General features: G+C 44.6%; 1 protein-coding gene across 4 annotated transcripts; it reads right to left on the reverse strand.

Moving 5' to 3' along the window:
* Positions 1-4,560: 4,560 nt before the first annotated feature.
* ZNF619 (zinc finger protein 619) lies at positions 4,561-16,310 on the reverse strand. Of its 4 annotated transcripts, XM_025376762.1 has the most exons (6): positions 16,093-16,266; positions 15,438-15,523; positions 11,090-11,243; positions 10,761-10,910; positions 10,409-10,525; positions 4,561-6,342 (listed from the first exon to the last, which is right to left on the reverse strand). In XM_025376762.1, the coding sequence occupies exons 4-6, from the start codon at positions 10,762-10,764 to the stop codon at positions 4,910-4,912; spliced, it is 1,554 nt and encodes a 517-aa protein (XP_025232547.1). In that variant the 5' UTR covers positions 10,765-10,910; positions 11,090-11,243; positions 15,438-15,523; positions 16,093-16,266; the 3' UTR covers positions 4,561-4,909. The 4 variants fall into 4 exon arrangements, with proteins under 4 accessions (XP_025232547.1, XP_025232544.1, XP_025232546.1 ...); XM_025376759.1 differs by lacking the exon at positions 16,093-16,266 and having other exon boundaries at positions 10,761-10,880; positions 15,438-15,516; XM_025376761.1 differs by lacking the exons at positions 10,761-10,910; positions 11,090-11,243 and having other exon boundaries at positions 10,409-10,522; positions 16,093-16,310.
* Between the last annotated feature and the right edge of the window lie 2,262 nt (positions 16,311-18,572).

Here is an 18,572-nt window from a genome sequence, read left to right on the forward strand (position 1 = left end):
TGACAGAAAGCAAGAGGGCAAGAGCATACATGTCAGCTCAGGTCTCCCTTCCTCTTCTTATAAAGCCATCAGTACCATCATGGGGGCCCCAAGCTGATGACTAAGTCTAGTTCTAATCATCTCTTAATACTGTTACAATGGGGATTAAGTTTCTTTCTTTCTTTCTTTGTTTTTTTTGAGACACAGTCTTACTCTGTCACCCAGGTTGGAGTGCAGTGGCATGATCTCAGCTCACTGCAACCCCTGCCTCCTGGGTTTAAGTGATTCTCCTGCATCAGCCTCCTGAGTAGCTGGGATTACAGGTGCCTGCTAGCACACCCGGCTAATTTTTGTATTTTTAGTAGAGATGGAGTTTCACCACGTTGGCCAGGCTGGTCTCAAACTCCTAACCTCCCAAAGTGTTGGGAATACAGGCGTGAGCCACCGTGTTAGGCGGGGATTAAGTTTCAACATGCGTTTTGGTGGGGACATTTAAACCCTAGCATTCTGCCCCTGCCAACTACCCCAAACTCATGACCTTCTCACAAATAAAATATATTCATTCCATCCTACTGGCCCCAAAAGTCTTAATTCACTTAGCTATCAACTCAAACAGTCCAGAGTGTCATCTGAATCAGATATGGGCATAACTCAAGGGATAATTCCTCCTCAAGTGACTTCTCTCCAGCTGTAAACCTGTGAAGTCAAAACAAGTTACCTACTTCCAAAATACGATGGTGAAATGGGCATAAGATAGATATTCCCATTCCAGTGGGGGAAACAGGCAAGAAAAAAGGGGTAACTGGTCCCAAGTAAGTCTAAAACCCAAACAAAAACCAAACCAAAACAAAACAAAAAACATTAAATCTTAAAACTTCAGAATGCTCTTTCAGTCCATGTGCAATTTTCTGGACACACTCAGAAGTTTGGGCCTCCAAAGCCTCAGGCAGCCCCACCCCTATGTCTTTGCTGGGCTGGGTCCACATTTCAACTCTCTGAGGTTTGGGTCTCATGACCACAGCTCTCCCAGGCTGGTATTGCACATTGGTAGCTCTATAGTTTGGGGGTGTGGGTGGCAGTCTTCTAGGCTGTGAGTTTTCCAAATCTTTCCACTCTACTTCCCTTTCAAGTATAAGTTGTCTTTAAATCATCTCTTCCCTCTTATTTTCCTGTAAGTAGTTCAAACTAGCCATGCAATAGCCTATATGCCTTTGTTGCTTAGACATTTCTTCCATCAGATATTCTATTTCATTACTCTTAAATTCTGCCTTCCATAAAGCCTGACACAGACACAGCTCAGCCAAGTTCTTTGCTACTTTATAACAAGGATGGCCTTTGCTCCAGTTTCCAATACCATTTTATTCAGTTCCATCTGAGACCTCATCAGAATGGCCTTTACTGCCCATATTTATATCAACATTCTTTTTTTTTTTTTTTTTTTTTGAGACGGAGTCTCACTCTGTCGCCCAGGCTGGAGAGCAGTGGCCGGATCTCAGCTCACTGCAAGCTCCGCCTCCCGGGTTCACGCCATTCTCCTGCCTCAGCCTCCCGAGTAGCTGGGACTACAGGCGCCCGCCACCTCACCCGGCTAGTTTTTTGTATTTTTTAGTAGAGATGGGGTTTCACCGGGTTAGCCAGGATGGTCTCGATTTCCTGACTTCGTGATCCGCCCGTCTCGGCCTCCCAAAGTGCTGGGATTACAGGCTTGAGCCACCGCGCCCGGCCTATATCAACATTCTTGTCATGATCACCTGAGTACAGCTGACCCTGGAACAACTCAGGGGTTACGGGCATCAACTTCCACGCTACGTATAACTTTTAACTCCCCAAAAATGTAACTACTAATAGTCTACTGTTGACCAGAAGCCTTACTGAAATATAGTCGTTAACACATATTTTTTATGTTATACATGTTAGATACTATATTCTTATAATAAAGCTAGAGAAAATATTAAGAAAATCATGAGAAAGTATATTTAGTAAATATAATCCACTATATTATATAGATCATCATAAAGGTCTTTATCCTTGTCATTTCATGTTAAGCAGGCTGAGAAGGGGAGGGGATGGGGACTGGTCTTGCCATCTCAGGGGTGGCAGAGGCAGAAGAAAGTCCATAAGTGGACCCACATAGTTGAAACCCAAGTTGTTCAAGGACCAACTGTAATCTCTAAGAAGTTTCAGACTTTCCCTAGTCTTCTCTTCTAAGCCTTGGCCAAAATCACCCTTAATGCTCCATTAGATAATACAGGCTTTGTCTGACCTGATCTTCCAAATTTTTCAAGCCTCCACCCATTACTCAGTTCCAAAGCCACTTCTACATTTTTATGTAAATGTCAGAGCAGCAAACCTACTTATGACTACCAGTATTCTGTCTTGTTACATTTTGTGTGACTCTAACTGAATACCATATACTGGGTAATTTATACAGAATAGAAGTTTATTTAGTTCACAGTTCTGAAGGCTGAGAAGTCCAATATAAAGGTGCAGGCATCTGGTGAGGGCTTACTTGCTGCATCATGACATGGTAGGAGGCATCAAAAGGCAAGACAGAGCAAGCATGTGTCCCAGTTCACATTGCTCTTCCTCTCCTCATAAAGCCACCAGTCCCATCGTGGAGGCTCCACCCTGATGAACTTATCTAATTCTAATCACTCTTAAAGGCCCCCCACCCAGTACTGTTACAATGGGGATTAAGTTTCAACATGAATTTTGCTGGGGATATTCAAACCATAGCAATCTCTCTCCAGCTGTAAACCTGTGAAGTCAAAACAAGTCATCTACTTCCAAAATACAATGGTAAAATGGGCATAAGATAGACATTCCCATTCCAATGGGGGAAACAGGCAAGAAAAAAGGGGTAACTGGTCCCAAGTAAATCTAAAACCCAACCAAAAAACAAAACAAAACAAAAAAACATTGAAACTTAAAACTTAAACCATAGAAAAAATTTCTTGGTGTCACCAAAACAGTTCTTTATAAAATTAACTTAAAACTGCCACCAATAAAATTCAGATTTAATCATAGGGAAATCTGAAGTAGGTGTGAGAACATATCCAAGGGCCTGCATAGTAACTCATCAGGAATGGACTCACTTCTGAGGAACTACAGCAAGTCATGGTCAGGTTTCTCTTCTCTTTGCCTCTGGTGCTCACCAGTGTGATGCCAACAAGTTCAGTCCATGTATAGCTTTAGAGATTACTATACTCAGGCATCTACTCTAAAGGGTGCAAGTCCAAGTCACTTTTCGTACCTACATATATGAGCGGGTACTGAAATTCAACAGATATGAAAAAGAATAGAGGCTGGAACTGGTGGCTCAGGCCTGTAATCCCAGCACTTTGGGAGGCTGAAGTGGGAGGATCACTTGAGTCCAGGAGTTTGAGACCAGCCTGGGCAACATGGCAAAACTCTGTCTCAACAAAAAATACAAAAATAAGCTGGGTGTGGTGGTGTATGTCCCCGGGGCTCAAGCAATCCTCCCACATCAGCCCTCTGAGAAGCTGGGAGGCTGCACTACCTCCTAGATTGCTTGAGCCCCAAAGGTCAACACTGCAGTGATCCATGATCACACCACTGCACTCCAGCCTGGGTGACAGAGCAAGACCCTGTCTCTAAAAAAAAAAAGGAAAATGTAAAAAGAAAATAGAGAAGGAACCCAAACTGAAAAACCATGTCCTCTTCCAATAAAGCTCAAAGACATAATTTTACATTATTGCTATCAATGCCAACTCATCACTTCATTTTCTTCCTGCGTAAACAGGACCCTCATAATTTTTTATGCTATCAAGGTAATAAAAAATTCCAAGTTTTAAATTCTTTCAGTGAGCCTTGCCACTGGTCCACCAAATAGCCCTCCTTAAATCCTGAAAGCAGGCTGGATGCAGTGGCTTATGCCTGTAATCCTAGCACTTTGGGAGACCGAGGTGGGTGAATCACCTGAAGTCAGGATTTTGAGACCAGCCTGGCCAACATGGTGAAACCCTGTCTCTACTAAAAATACAAAATTAGCTGGGCATGGTGGTGCATGCCTGTGGTCCCAGCTACTCAGGAGGCTGAGACATGAGAATCACTTGAACCCTGGAGGCAGAGGTTGCAGTGAGCCAAGATCGCACCATTGCACTCCAGCCTGGGCGACAAGAGTGAAACTCTGGCTCAAAAAACAAACAAACAGGCCGGGCGCGGTGGCTCAAGCCTGTAATCCCAGCACTTTGGGAGGCCGAGACGGGCGGATCACGAGGTCAGGAGATCGAGACCATCCTGGTTAATATGGTGAAACCCCGTCTCTACTAAAAAAGTACAAAAAACTAGCCGGGCGAGGTGGCAGGCGCCTGTAGTCCCAGCTACTCGGGAGGCTGAGGCAGGAGAATGGCGTGAACCCGGGAGGCGGAGCTTGTAGTGAGCTGAGATCCGGCCACTGCACTCCAGCCTGGGCGACAGAGCGAAACTCCGTCTCAAAAAAAAAAAAAAAAAAAAAAAAAAAAAAAAAAAACAAAAAACAAACAAACAAACAAACAAAAAAACTCCTGAAAGCAATCATTGGAAACTTTATCTGATTATCTTCTCCCATAGGCTTTGCATTTCTCCTAGCCTCTAATTATAATGCCCCATCTCATCATAATCATAATGCCATATGCCCTAAACCCCAAAATGTTCTGCAAATTCTTCCAACTCCAGTAGCTCCAGAAGATGCAGACTGATAATACAGCCCAAATGTGAACATGATAAGGAATTAAGTGCTGCCATTTCCTACCTGGGGCATAAAATAAACTAATCAAACATGGTCCTTAAGTGTGAGAACTTAAAATGAAGTTAGGAAAACAGTAACAATTTATACAACACAAGACCAGAGGAATATCAATAGACACAATCAGGAGACCAGTGGAATCCCTAACTTGATGTGCAATTGATGTTGAGAACATAAGGGGGCTTACAGGGAGTGAGACAAAGGATTTGGGCTATGAGGGGATGACTTCCCAGAAGAAGCGAGATCCTGAAAGAAATGTACTATTTGGACAGGTGAAGGACTGGCCTTTTCAGATGAGGGAAGCAGCAGGAAGAAAGGCAAAGAGGGAGGAAGTACCACTGCATGTGAAGAAGATAAGGGAGGCCCTGGTGGGGCTGGGGTAGAGCAGGCATGTTGGGGAGGCAGAGGAGAGAGGACAGCGGAGGAGCAGTAGGGCTTAACTGCAGATAGCCCTGTTCCATTGATGAGTTTCTTTCTGGTATGCCACTTCTGATGCTGAATGAAACTTGCATTCCATCTGAAGGCTTTCCCGCACTCCTTACACTCATAAGGTTTCTCCCCAGTGTGAACTCGCTGATGCTGAACCAGAGTGATCTTCTGACTGAATGTCTTCCCACATTCCTGGCATTCATAGGGTTTCTCCCCAGTGTGGATTCTCTGATGCACTATGAAGTGGGAGCTACAACTGAAAGTTTTCCAACATTCATTACATTTGTAGAGTTGTTCCCCAGTGTGGAACCTCTTGTGCTGAAGAAATACTGAACTCTGGTGGAAGGCCTTGCCACACTCTTTACATTCATAAGGTTTCTCCCCAGTGTGGATTCTCTGATGCTGAATCAGAATTGAATTAGAACTCAAACTCTTCCCACACTCCTTACATTCATAGGGCTTCTCCCCAGTGTGAATTCGTTCATGGATGATGCAGTCATAGCTACACCTGAAGACTTTCCCACATTCCTTACATTTAAAGGGCTTCTCCCCAGTATGGATTCTCTGATGCTCAATCAGTTTTGAATTATAGCTGAAGGTTTTCCCACAGTCAGTACATTCATAGGGCCTCTGTCCACCATGGAGCTTCTGATGCTGAAAAAGGTGGGAATTTTGACCAAAGGCTTGTCCACATTCCTCACATGAGTATGGTTTCTCTCCAGTGTGGATTTTCTGATGCCATGACAGTTTTGAGTTGTATCTGAAGGTTTTCCCACATTCTTTGCATGTGTAGGGCCTCTCATTAGTGTGAATTCTCTGATGCTGGTGAAAGTCTGAATGTGGGTTGTAGTAACTGCCACACTCACCACATTTATAAAACACCTGTTCTTTGGCAAAGTCTTGCTTTGTAATGAGATGTGTGCTGATACTACTTTCTTCCAATTTCCTGGCTATCTCCTCCCTTTCAATGGTGACAGATTTATGATCCTGGACTGTCAAATCTGTGCAATCCCCTATATTTGTTTTCTTCCCTGTATCATGTTGTGACTTCTCTAACCTGTCCTTGAAGTCAGGGTGCTGGGGAATGTTCATCAGCAGTCCCTCCACTATCAGTCTGTGGGACTCTGATTCTTTAGAAATGTTTAGCTGTGCAGTTTGTTCCTCATTCTTAGTCTTGGTTTTACCACCTAGCATGATAAAAAGAAAACACAAGAGTCCCTTATTTATGCCAGAAGGGAAAGGGATTAATCAGTATCAGCCTGCCCTAGACACATGAATTTTTTTTTTTTTTTTTGAGATAGAGTTTCACTCCTGTTGCCCAGGCTGGAGTGCAATGGCATGATCTTGGCTCACCACAACCTCTGCCTCCCAGTTTCAAGCGATTATCCTACCTCAGCCTCCCAAGTAGCTGGGATTACAGGCATGTGCTACCATGCCCATCTAATTTTTTGTATTTTTCGTAGAGATAGAATTTCTCCATGTTGGTCAGGCTGGTCTTGAATTCCTGACCTCAGGTGATCCACCCACCTCAGCCTCCCAAAGTGCTGGGATGACAGGTGTGAGCCACCACGCCCACTAGACACATGAATTTTTTGAGAGAGACATAGCCACCTGATGGTACCTCAAAGGGAAAGTAAACAAACTGAAGGTTAAGAAGGTAAGCAATCCCATATGGATGACAAAAAACAAAAACTGTGGATGGCAGAAGCTATTGATTGAGGCAAATGGTTAAAGAAAAATGGGAATGGGGTGAAGTTGCAGGAAGGGGAAGCAATAAAGAAAAGTAGAGGAAGCCAAAAGTGAGAAAAGCAATCTCTAAACCAGAGAAGAGAAAGATGGGTAGGCAGCTGTAGTACCGCATAGTATGCAGAGGGCTGGGAGGTACTGTCTACAACAGTGGATCTCAAAGTCCAATAAAACCTGTCAAAATACTTTAAAATATTCTGTAATTTTTAAAGAAATGTTCTCTAGTTCTCTATCACAAGCATGGCTGGACAGAAAGCAGTTTGTAACACTGCTGTTTACAAAGGGGTCGTGAGAAGACCACAATTTTAAAACCCAAGTGCTGTCCTTTGGGAGACTGACCTTTGAAAGGAAAAAAGACAGGTTCAGCCAAGAACCTGCCCATAATGGAGATGGCAATTGGATTGGGGGCATGGGGATCATGCTTTCACTGGTAGCACCACAACATAGAAATCTTTTTGCCTTGTCAAGCACCAAAGATCTGACAAATGAAACTTTCATCTTAGTGTTTTTCAAGCCTTGTTGACCATGACTCACATTTTGGATCCTAATACAGACATGCTTGCGCGCACACACACACACACACACACAGCTGAAACCGAAACAAAACAACGTCCTTATTAAGAGTGATGTATTCACGCCGGGCGCAGTGGCTCACGCCTGTAATCCCAGCACTTTGGGAGGCCGAGGCAGGTGGATCACCTGAGGTCAGGAGTTCGAGATCAGCCCGGCCAACATGGTAAAACCCCGTCTCTACTAAAAATACAAAAAAGTAGCTGGGTGTGGTGGCGGGCACCTGTAATTCCAGCTACTCATGAGACTGAAGCATGAGAATCGCTTGAACCCGGGAGGCAGAGATTGCAGTGAGCCAACATCGTGCCACTGCACTCCAGCCTGGGGGAGAGAATGAGACTGTCTCTCCAAAAAAAAAAAAAAAGATGCATTCACAATAGACTTTATACTACTTTAGTCTTTATTTACACCTAATACAGGGTAGTCTAAGTTTTAAAAGCTGGTAACAACTCATTGATGAGTTGCAACCCAGAGTTAAAGAATACGGTTCTAGATTTTCAAGAACAGTGGTCTCAAATGGTGGTCCCTGGACCACTATCATCTGGGAACTTGTTAGATATGCAAATTAATGGGGCTGGGTTTGGTGGTGTGTGCCAGTAGTCCCACCTAATTAGGAGGCAGAGGTGAAAGAATTACTTGAGCCCAGGAATTTGAGACCAGCCTAGGCAAAATAACAAGACCCTATCTTGAAAAAAAAGAAAAAGAAATGCAAATTCTCAGCCCTACACCAGTCTACTGAATTCGAATCTCTGGAGGTGGCATCTGGCAATCTGTGTTTTAACAAGCCCTGCAAGTAATTCTGATACATACCAGAATTTGAAATTTACTAATCTATAAACTACAAAAGACAGATTGAGGCTGCTTTTTTCATTGTTTAAGGCTGCACTTTCCCAAAAGGTGGCCACTAGCCACATGTGGCTATTTAAGTGTAAATTAATTAAAATGGAATAAAATTAAAAACTCAGTTCCTCAGTTGCACTAGGCACACTTCGGGTGCTCATGTGATTCATCTGGCAGGCTAAATAGACAATGCGCACCTGTGGCAAGGGGCAACGCTAACAACTGCAGGCAGGATACTGGGAAAGCCGCTAGAGGATCTGAAACGCTGAAGTCAATTTAAGGCATTGATTAAGGCAAAGTGGGGGGATTAGAAAGGAGCATTTGCCTTACAGAGGCTCTGAAGAGCATAAAAGATTGACAGAATATGATAACAGAGCCCATAGAATGAGGAAGGCTATATACCAAATCTCTGATTGGTCTTTACATTTATCTCAATTCAGTATCTTTCAAAAAAGAAAACCATTCATTCCCAATACATAAACAAGCTTTCTTTCAAAAGCTAATATAAAATTCAGTGTTTAGGAATTTAGAAAAATTCCATTTACATATATAGTTTTATACACACACACAAAATGTTCTTATAAAAACAAGTTCTAGCCAGGTGTGGTGGTTCACACCTGTAATCCCAGCACTTGGGGAGGCTGAGGTGGGAGAAGCACTGAGGTCAGGAGTTCAAGACCAACCTGGGCAACATGGTGAAACCCTGTCTCTATTAAAATTAGAAAAATTACACGGGCGTGGTGGCAGGTGCCTGTAATCCCAGATACTTGGGAGGCTGAGGCAGGAGAATTGCTTGAACCTGCGAGGCAGAGGTTGCAGTGAGCCAAAATTGTGCACTGCACTTCAGCTTTCAGAGCAACTCTGTCTCAAAAAATAAATAAATATGCCAAGTGCGGTGGCTCACGCCTGTAATCCCAGCACTTTGGGAGGCCAAGGCGGGCAGATCACCTGAGGTCAGCAGTTCGAGACCAGCCTGACCAACATGGAGAAACCGCGTCTTTACTAAAAACACAAAATTAGCTGGGTGTGGTGACGCATGCCTATAATCCCAGGAGAATTGCTTGAACCTGGGAGGCGGAGGTTGTGGTGAGTGAAGATCACGCCATTGCACTCCAGCCCAGGCAACAAGAGTGAAACTCTATCTCAAAAAATAAACAAATAAATTTTTTAAAAACCAAGTTCTTGGCCAGGCATGGTGCCTCACACTGTAATCCCAGCACTTTGGGAGGCCGGGGCAGGGGTGGCGGGCGTGGATCCTGAGGTCAGGAGTTCAACACCAGCCTGGCCTACACAGTGAAACCCCATCTCTTCTAAAAAATTAGCCAGGCACGGTGGCGCACGCATGTAGTCCCATCTACTCAGGAGGCTGAGGCAGGAGAAACACTTGAACCCAGGAGGCGAAAGTTGTGGTGAGCCATGATCGTGCCACTGCACTCCAGCCTGGGCAACAGAGCAAGACTCTATCTCAAAAAAAAACAAAAAAACAAAAAAACAAAAAACAAAAACCAAGTTCTTACTATATTGTGTTTATATTCCTGAGCTGACCAACCAACAGAAGCCTGTTTGAAATCTTTTTTTTTTTTTTTTTTTAAGAGATAGGGTCTCACTCTGTCACCCAGGCTGGAGTGGAATGGTGTGATCCTAGCTCACTGCAACCTCAAACTCCTGGCTCAAGGGATCCTCCAGCCCCAGCCTCCTGAGTAGCTGGCACTACAGGCACATGCCACCATGCCCAGCTAATTTATTTATTTATTGTAGTGACGGGGTATTGCTATGTTGCTCAGGCTGGTCTTGAACTCTTGGCCTCAAGCATCCTCCCACCTTGGCCTCCCAAAGTGCTGGGATATAGGTGTAAGCCACCACACCCAGCCTGAAATCCTTTAGCTTTACAAAGAAAAATGGCAGAAATAAAATGGTGGGAGTGGTCTTTTCCAGTTTGGAGATGAAGTTCTGGTAAGCAACACTTCTTTGAATAAGAGTGACTATTTTAATGCCCACAACCATCATATGACAAGGAAAAACTCTTTTTCATGCTAAATTGTTAAAAGAAAGGAGGAGGCAAAGCTGGAAAGGAGGATGGTAGGCTTTCCTGCTCACCTGTGCACATGCCTCTCAGGGCCTCTCCCCCAGCAAGTGTCCAGGGATCTGGGCCCCATGCTGCTTCTCCTTGCTCCAGCTGGAATATCAGATCTGGTTTGGAGAATGGAAATGCTGCTAGAGGAGAAAGAAAAACAGGAAGCTGAGGAGAATCACCACTGACCTCCCTCTGACTACTCTCTGCTTTGCCAGGTGAAAATAGAAGAGAATGGCCCAGGAGACTAAGTGAAGTCAGGGAGGAGTGAATCTGCAGAATCTAATGAAGGGCTTGAAGCTTACTCTGGCCTATAAGAGGACAGAAAGCTCCTACAGTCACTGGGGGGTGTATACACAAGGACCCTAGGGGACTCACACATAGGCAATAGGGCCAAGATCACCTCCAGGGAACTGGAAGATGGAAGGAATGAAGGCAGTGCACCAGGAACCTTCTCAGTTCTCTCTGTGCTCAGAGGAAAGCCCCCTGCAGTTGGGTCTCCATTAGGAATCAGGGAAGAGAAAAGTCCTGTTAAACATCAAAGTGAACCCAGCTCTTTCTCCATCCAGCTACTCCTGGCACTGGGGATTAGGGAGCTCAGCCCATAGGGCATCAATTCTGATGGTATTAAGACATCCTAGATCTGCTAAGGAGGAATTTAAGAGCCCCCAAGGGCAGAAGCTGAGTTTCAGAGAGGAAGGACTTACACAAGGAAGTCACATTTGCATAATTCTCCAGCATCACCTCCCTGTACAGGGCCCGCTGCATAGGGTGCAGGCTGGCCCATTCATTCTGGGTGAAGTACACAGCCACATCCTCAAAGGTCACTGGCTCCTGAAACAACAGGTTCCTGCTCAAACCCTGCACAAGAACAGAGGGAGAGGCCTGAATTCTAGGAAAGGGATACATTTACTGGAATTCATGGCACTGAGCCCCCATGGAAGGTTTGTACTGGCAAGGAGAGCCACAGGACCCCAGCAGGGGCAGCCCCAGACCAGCATTCCAACTTTCCATGTGCATACCTCTGGGGCCCTAATATTACCATCCTAAGCACAGAGCCCAGCACCTGCTGTTTTCTGCCTGGTGATCATGTCAACCTATGTCTGGTTCCACAGGCCAGGTATATTTTTCTGGCATGCTTTCTAAATCGACCACAGCAGGTAATCGTCTTTCACAGTGCCTCCATCCATCCTGAAGCACCTATCAGGGTCCTCCACTCAGCTTCTTTCTGGTCTTCCTCCTCTAGATTTTCTGCTACAGACAGAGGAGTGATCTCATGGGGATAAAGTTCCTTTCATCCTGGATATTTCTCCCCTTTCTATCATCTTGCCTTATCAGAAGCTATTAATAGTTCTCCCTTGAAAGTGATGTGCAATGTTACTTCTTTGTCTCCTAACATACTTCACTCCAGGACAGGATGGCAATCTCCCATCCTTCTGCAGAGATCTGCCCACTGATCACCTAAGCTCTGTCTGACCTGCCAATGCTGTCCTCTTCACTATGTGTCTCTCTCTTTCTGCTTCCCACTAAAACCACTTCCAGCTTCTCAGGGAAGAAGGAAACCATCACAGGTTGTTTAGAGCTTTGTGTCAGCTACTTTTAAATCAATTGGCTCAATCATTATAGCACATCTGTGAAATAAGAATTATTATGTCCATTTTCAGATGATGGGAATCAGCAATATTAAACACTTTGAAATAGACTAAAAGGAGTCCTCTTTGAGTATTTATAACAAGGTTGTATAAGGAAGCAAAAAGTGCAAAATGAACTGACCCCTTTTATATGAATTAGTCCCACTGTAACATCTCTCTCTGACTCACACTGTAGTCTTTCTCAGTTCATCATGTCAACAACCTTCTCTTTGTACTTAAGTCTCTTCTGAGTGAAGAAATATAACATAGAAGTACTAGAAGATTTGGACTGGTCGCGTGGCTCACGCTTGTAATTCCAGCACTTTGGGAGGCCAAAGCGGGCATATTGTAAGGTCAGGAGATCGAGACCCTCCTGGCTAACACAGTGAAACCCCGTCTCTACTAAAAATACACAAAAAATTAGCCGGGCGTGGTGGCGGGTGCCTGTAGTCCCAACTACTCGGGAGGCTGAGGCAGGAGAAAGCCCTGAACTCAGGGGGCGGAGCTTGCAGTGAGCCAAGATCGCACCACTCACTCCAGCCTGGGCGACAGACAGAGCAAGACTCCATCTCAACAAAAAAAAAAAAAGAAGAAGAAGTACTAGAAGATTTGTATTCATCATTGTAAAGATTGGTTTGGTCAAAAATCATCATGGATGCTATATCTAGGAGGAAATTTTGATGAGAAGCAGAATATTCGCACGACCTTAAATGTCTCCTCATAGATTGCTTATTAGTTACAAGATGAAAACAGTAACTATACAGTAATCAGATTACCCCTTAGCGAGAAAGTTCAAATGTGGCTGGCATGACTGAGGAAATTTAATTGATTTTAATTTAAATAGGCACATGTAGCTAGGGGGTACCTTCCTGGACAGTGCAGAATAAATACATCTGTTAATACTCTTGTCTTCGGCCGGGCGCGGTGGCTCAAGCCTGTAATCCCAGCACTTTGGGAGGCCGAGACGGGCGGATCACGAGGTCAGGAGATCGAGACCATCCTGGCTAACACAGTGAAACTCCGTCTCTACTAAAAATACAAAAACTTAGCCGGGCGAGGTGGAAGGCGCCTGTAGTCCCAGCTACTCGGGAGGCTGAGGCAGGAGAATGGCGTGAACCCGGGAGGCGGAGCTTGCAGTGAGCTGAGATCCGGCCACTGCCCTCCAGCCTGGGTGACAGAGCGAGACTCCGTCTCAAAAAAAAAAAAAAAAAAAATACTCTTGTCTTACTTCCTTCAGAGTCAACAGCTGGGAATATGGATCTCCCTTTTTCTTCACATTATGTTCTACCTCTCCATACCTCTGAAACATCACTCTAATTATCAGCACATTCTTTGGTTCCTTGTTTTCGGAAACACTTAGCTTCTCCAGATCTTCTCTATCTGTGATCATTCTTCTTCTGTCCTTTACTTGCACTTACTCTTTCTCCATTAAGTGGGGCTATTGACTCCCTTCTATAGGAAGTGGGTTACAGGGGCAGCACAACATAGTGGCAAATGGCACAGATGTTAAAGCTGTGGCTCTTACCATGGGGGCAATTTTTTCCCCCAGGGAGTATGTGGCAATGTCTGGAGACATTTTTAGTTGTCAAAACTGCAGTGTGGTGGTAATGGTAGTGCTATTGGCATCTAGTAGATAGTGGGCCAGGGCTATTTCTGAACATCCTATAATGAACAGGACATCCTCCAAACAAAGAATTATCTGGCCCAAATGTAAATGATGCCAAGGTTGAAAAACCTTGCTCTAAGCTGGACTCCCTAGGTTCAAATAGTATCTCTAATACTCATTAGCTGTTAACCTTGGATGAGACAGTTAAACTTTCTGTGCCTCAGTTGCCCCCATTTGTAAAACCGGGATAATAATAGTAATTATCTGATATGACTCTTACAAGGATGGCTTAAGTTATTATCTGTAAGGCACTAAGATATCACCTGGCACATGATATCATATAAATCTCAGCACTTACTACAACCACAGATGCGATTGGGGGAACTTCCTAGAAGATTCTAAATGACAAATGTTCCTCTTAGAGATTGTAGCAAAGACTGACAGGTGTGTGTGTGTAGCCCCTTTCTTTCTTAGTATTGGAATCCTAATTTTACTTGAGGTTGCACTCAGCCCTGGCAACCCAGTGGGGCCAATGAAATGCAAGTATAAATATTGTTGGGGACTTATGGGAAGGTTCCTAAAAGAGAGAGGTTCACCTTTTTTTTTTTTTTTTTTGGCAGCTCCTCTTCTAGGTGGAATGCACACATGATGGCCAGCGATCAAGCAGCCACCTTGGACAATAAAGTGGCCTAGAGCAGGTGAGACACTACTAGGATGGTAGAACAGAAAGACAGAGTCTGAGAGCAGGATAATAGAGGAGCTGCCACACTAGCCCTGGATTGACTCTCGACACTTTTGTATGAGAGGGAAGCCTTTACCTTGTTTAATCCACTGTCATTTGGGGTCCTCTTTGTGGAATCTAATCCTAAGTGATTACTGCACTTCAGGCAAAGCACCAGGAGAGCACAGCATACCCCCACAGAACACTTCCTGACTTGTAGGAATGGATTTTCTCTGAAGTGCTCCAACAGAAGTGGATGGTCCAATATCCACCAAAAGAAGGACACACACATTGTTTTTAAGTCCTTGGGATGGAGCTTTCTTGTTACAAGATACATCCATTACATGATAAACTCAGTTTTCTCATTACATGATCTAGGACACTGGGGAAAAATCCAGTAAAACTATCATCTACCACCGAGAAAATTGGAGGGAAAAGTGCTCCCAATGCTACATGAATTTGTAGCCAGGAAAGGATATAGACTCTCACAGACGTTAGCCTGATGTCTTTGCATTGAGCTAAAGGCACTGGCTTCAGCTCCAAACTCATCATTCCTCCAAAAATACACTTCCCTCATCAATCTATATTTTCCAAATGCTTCCAGTTCTGGCTTCACTGTACCTTAACTGAGTAGTCTGAAGGGTAAACTACTCCCTTGGAAGTGTCTATTTAACCTCAGAAATGGCTTTTCTTTGTGGACTGTTACGCAGACTAGCACTCCTCAAATTTCAATCTGCCCTTTAATTTTCCAGATCTTGTAAAAATGTAGATTCTGATTCAGGAGATCTGGGGAGGAGGCCTGACATTTTACCTAACAAGCGACCTCTGTGATGCAAAAGCTGCTCATCTCCAGGCCACACTTTCAGTTCTCATGAATGCAGATTCCCATTTTCTAGGATAAGTCTTTCCTTTTTTTCCAACCCACCTAACCCTCCAAAGTTCACCTACTCTAGTTCTTCAACTCCCCTCGCATACTGTTTTTACATAGTCTGTCGATGTAAAACTAAGCATGGGACTGGTCAAGTCAGGCTACTGGGCCTGTACTGACCTTCCATATCTGTTCTGAGTACGGAAAGCTGAAAGAAAGCTCTGCTCACCTGGAACCACACTGTCTGGAGCATGGCTGATGACTCCTGGCTTCATGCACTGCCCTCTAGGTTTGGAAAAGTAAGAACCTGCTGAGCTAAGAGAGAACCACAATGAGACTGATCCTGTCTGTCTCCTACACTTGCCGCCTCTTCCCCTGTCTCCTGCCACTAGCACTGCAGATATTCTTGGCACACTAGCTGTTCTCATTCACCCTCTCCACTGATTCATGGGATGCTGCAAATGCTCCCTCTGCATATTCTCCTATAGATCTGCTCGGTGACACTGGAGACTCTAGAAAGAATATCTGTAAAGCAAGAATCAAGAACTGCAGTGGATGCGTGGCTGTTTAAAAAAAAAGAAAGAAAACTTCTTGGCTCCACTATGAATACATTACTAAGTAGTTTGTATTGACTGAATGCTTCTAGTGATCGTGGCAAAAACCCAAAACAAGTCTCTGGAGAGAAAGTAGGATATAACGGAGACCCCTAAACAAACCACAGGCTGCAGGACAAAATGCAAGTGGTGACCTAGCCCCGGGTGACAAGGGTAAGACGCTCAATGTCCCAGTGGGTGATGCTGACCGAAGACCTAACCGGGATCTGAACACTCCACCCCGGGAACAGGAGACCCTATAGTCACGGCTCCCATCCTTCCCATGAATACCGCGACCCGAGGACATCAGGCCAGCTCTTCGGAGCAGGAAGGTCGAGAGCGTCTCTGAGGACTGGGGACTGGGCCCAGGCTCGGGCGGCCGCGCGGGCCCCTCGGCGATCTCTGCAAGGGCCCAACGCCCGACCTCCAGAACAGGCGGCCGAGTCGGGGAAGCCCGGGAAACTCAACCCAAGGGCTCGCAAGGCGGCCAAAACGGAAGCACTAGCTAGCCCGCCGTAGGTCCCTACGGCCTCTCTAGGAAGCCGGGAGGCTGGCCCTTCTCTATGGTTCCCCCGAAACCAAACTCCCACCCTTTGCTTCCCTTCTCCACAACCGCTCTGCGCCTGGTTGGTTTGTTTTTTAATTTTAATTTTTTTATTTTTTATTTTTATTTTTTTGCTTTTGTTTTTGAAACAGGGTTCTTGCTGTGTTGTGCAGGCTGTTCTCGAACTCCTGAGCTCAAGCTGTCCGCCCGCCTCGGCCTCCCAAAGTGCTGGGAATGCAGGCGTGAGCCACCGCGCCCGGCCGCGCCTGGTTTATTATTATTTTCTCTTATGTCTTAGTACCCCAACTACATGATAAATTCCTCCATATTTAACAATTAATTCGTAACTTAATTCCTAACTCCTTACCTAATTTACTTAATTTCTAATTTAACATTCTAATGAATGTATAGCCCCTGTCTCCCACTTAATGACTGTGACCTAAGACCATGGGGTATGGGGTCTCATTGTCTGCGTTCCTGGCTCCACTCTGTATGGACTTGCTCAAGTTATACTTAAATTGTTGCCTCAATTTATCAATTGAGAATGGTAAAAGTTTGTAATTTATAAATTCAGTGGATTAACTGAGTCAATTCATGCGACAGTTCTGTAAACCAAAGATAAAATTCTAAGTCCCCCAACCAACTGAATGGACCACTCCTCTCCGCCAAAACTTTCCAAAGAAAACCTGGCCATCTAGTTCAGGCCATGATGGGAAGCAGGGGATCGGACTTGCCTCATTCTGCTCTTGGAATTCAGGCACTACGAACCAGCATGAACATAAAAACAGAGATCTAGAGACTGATTCCAACTTTTTTTCCCCCCCTCGAGACGGAGTCTTGCTCTGTCGCCCAGGCTGGAGTACAGTGGTGCGATCTTGGCTCACTGGAACCTCCGCCTCCCGGGTTCAAGCAGTTCTCCTGCCACAACCCCTGGGTAGCTGGGATTACAGACGCCCGCCAACACGCCGGGCTAATGTTTATATTCTTAGTAGAGAGGGGGTTACACCATGTTGGCCAGGCTGGTCTTGAACTCGACCTCGTGATCCGCCCGCCTCAGCCTCCCAAAGTGCTGGGATTACAGGCGTGAGCCACCGCGCCCAGCCCAAAACAAATTCTTTATAGCAATAAGACACCAAATTCTAACCTGACTAGTATAGTCTCACGTGACAGATAGCAGGTCCTGAAATAAACTGAAGTATTTTACCCTAAAATGTATTTATTTGACATATTTTGAAATGGCCCTGTAAAGCAGTCTCTTGTGGCGAAAATCTACATCCTTTTGTAAAGAATCCTCTTCACTTTCGAGGTCTTTTCCTTGATCCAGGAGATAATTAACTGAGAGAGTCTGGCACCTTTTGAAGTCTGATAAGAAACATTTACAATCGTTTCTCTCTGAAGCCTGCTACCCCGAGGTTTCATCTGCATTATAAGAACATTGGTCTCCAAAACCTCTTATCTTAACCCAGAACATTGGTCTCCAAAACCTCTTATCTTAATCCAGACATTCCCTTCAATTGATTCCAGGTCTTTAGGTAATAACTCTTTCAACTAATTGCCAGTTAGAAATCTTCAAAAAAACCAAAAAACAAAAAACAAAAAAAAAAAGAAAAGAAAAGAAGAGGAAAAGAAAAGGAAAGGAAAGAAAAGGAAAGAAAAAAGAAATCTTTGAATCCACCCTATGGAAGGTACCCCCACACTCCCCACTTCGAGTTGTCCCTCCTTTCCGGATGGAGCTAATGTACATCTTACATTTATTGATTGATATCTTTTATCTTCCTAAAACATATAAAACCAAGCTGTAGCCCGACCACCTTGAGCACAAGATCTCAGGACCCGCTGGGGCTGTGTTGTGGGTCACTGGTCCTCATATTAACTCAGAATAAATCTCTTTAACTATTTTACAGAGTTTGACTCTTTTTATGGACAGAGTCCAGTTCTGTACCAAACTAAGTCAAAATAAGTGCTGTATTATTGCTGACATTATTCTTCTTCTTGTGTATCTCACCACTCTCCTGTAAGACACTCCCATATCTCTTTCTGCAGTCCAGATGTAATAATACTCATGGCAATAGTGCTTCCTATTGGCCAGGCAGTGTGCATTTGAAACTGCCTGTTGATTTCTAATTATTCCACAAGAGCCTAAAATCCAAAATGTTCCAAACTAATCTCATCATCCCTCATCCCCCAGTTCCTCCTCCAGGGTTCCCCCACCTCAGTGAATGCACCA

This window comes from Theropithecus gelada, chromosome 2 (assembly GCF_003255815.1).
Source record: "Theropithecus gelada isolate Dixy chromosome 2, Tgel_1.0, whole genome shotgun sequence".
NCBI classification, from domain to species: Eukaryota; Metazoa; Chordata; class Mammalia; order Primates; family Cercopithecidae; genus Theropithecus; species Theropithecus gelada.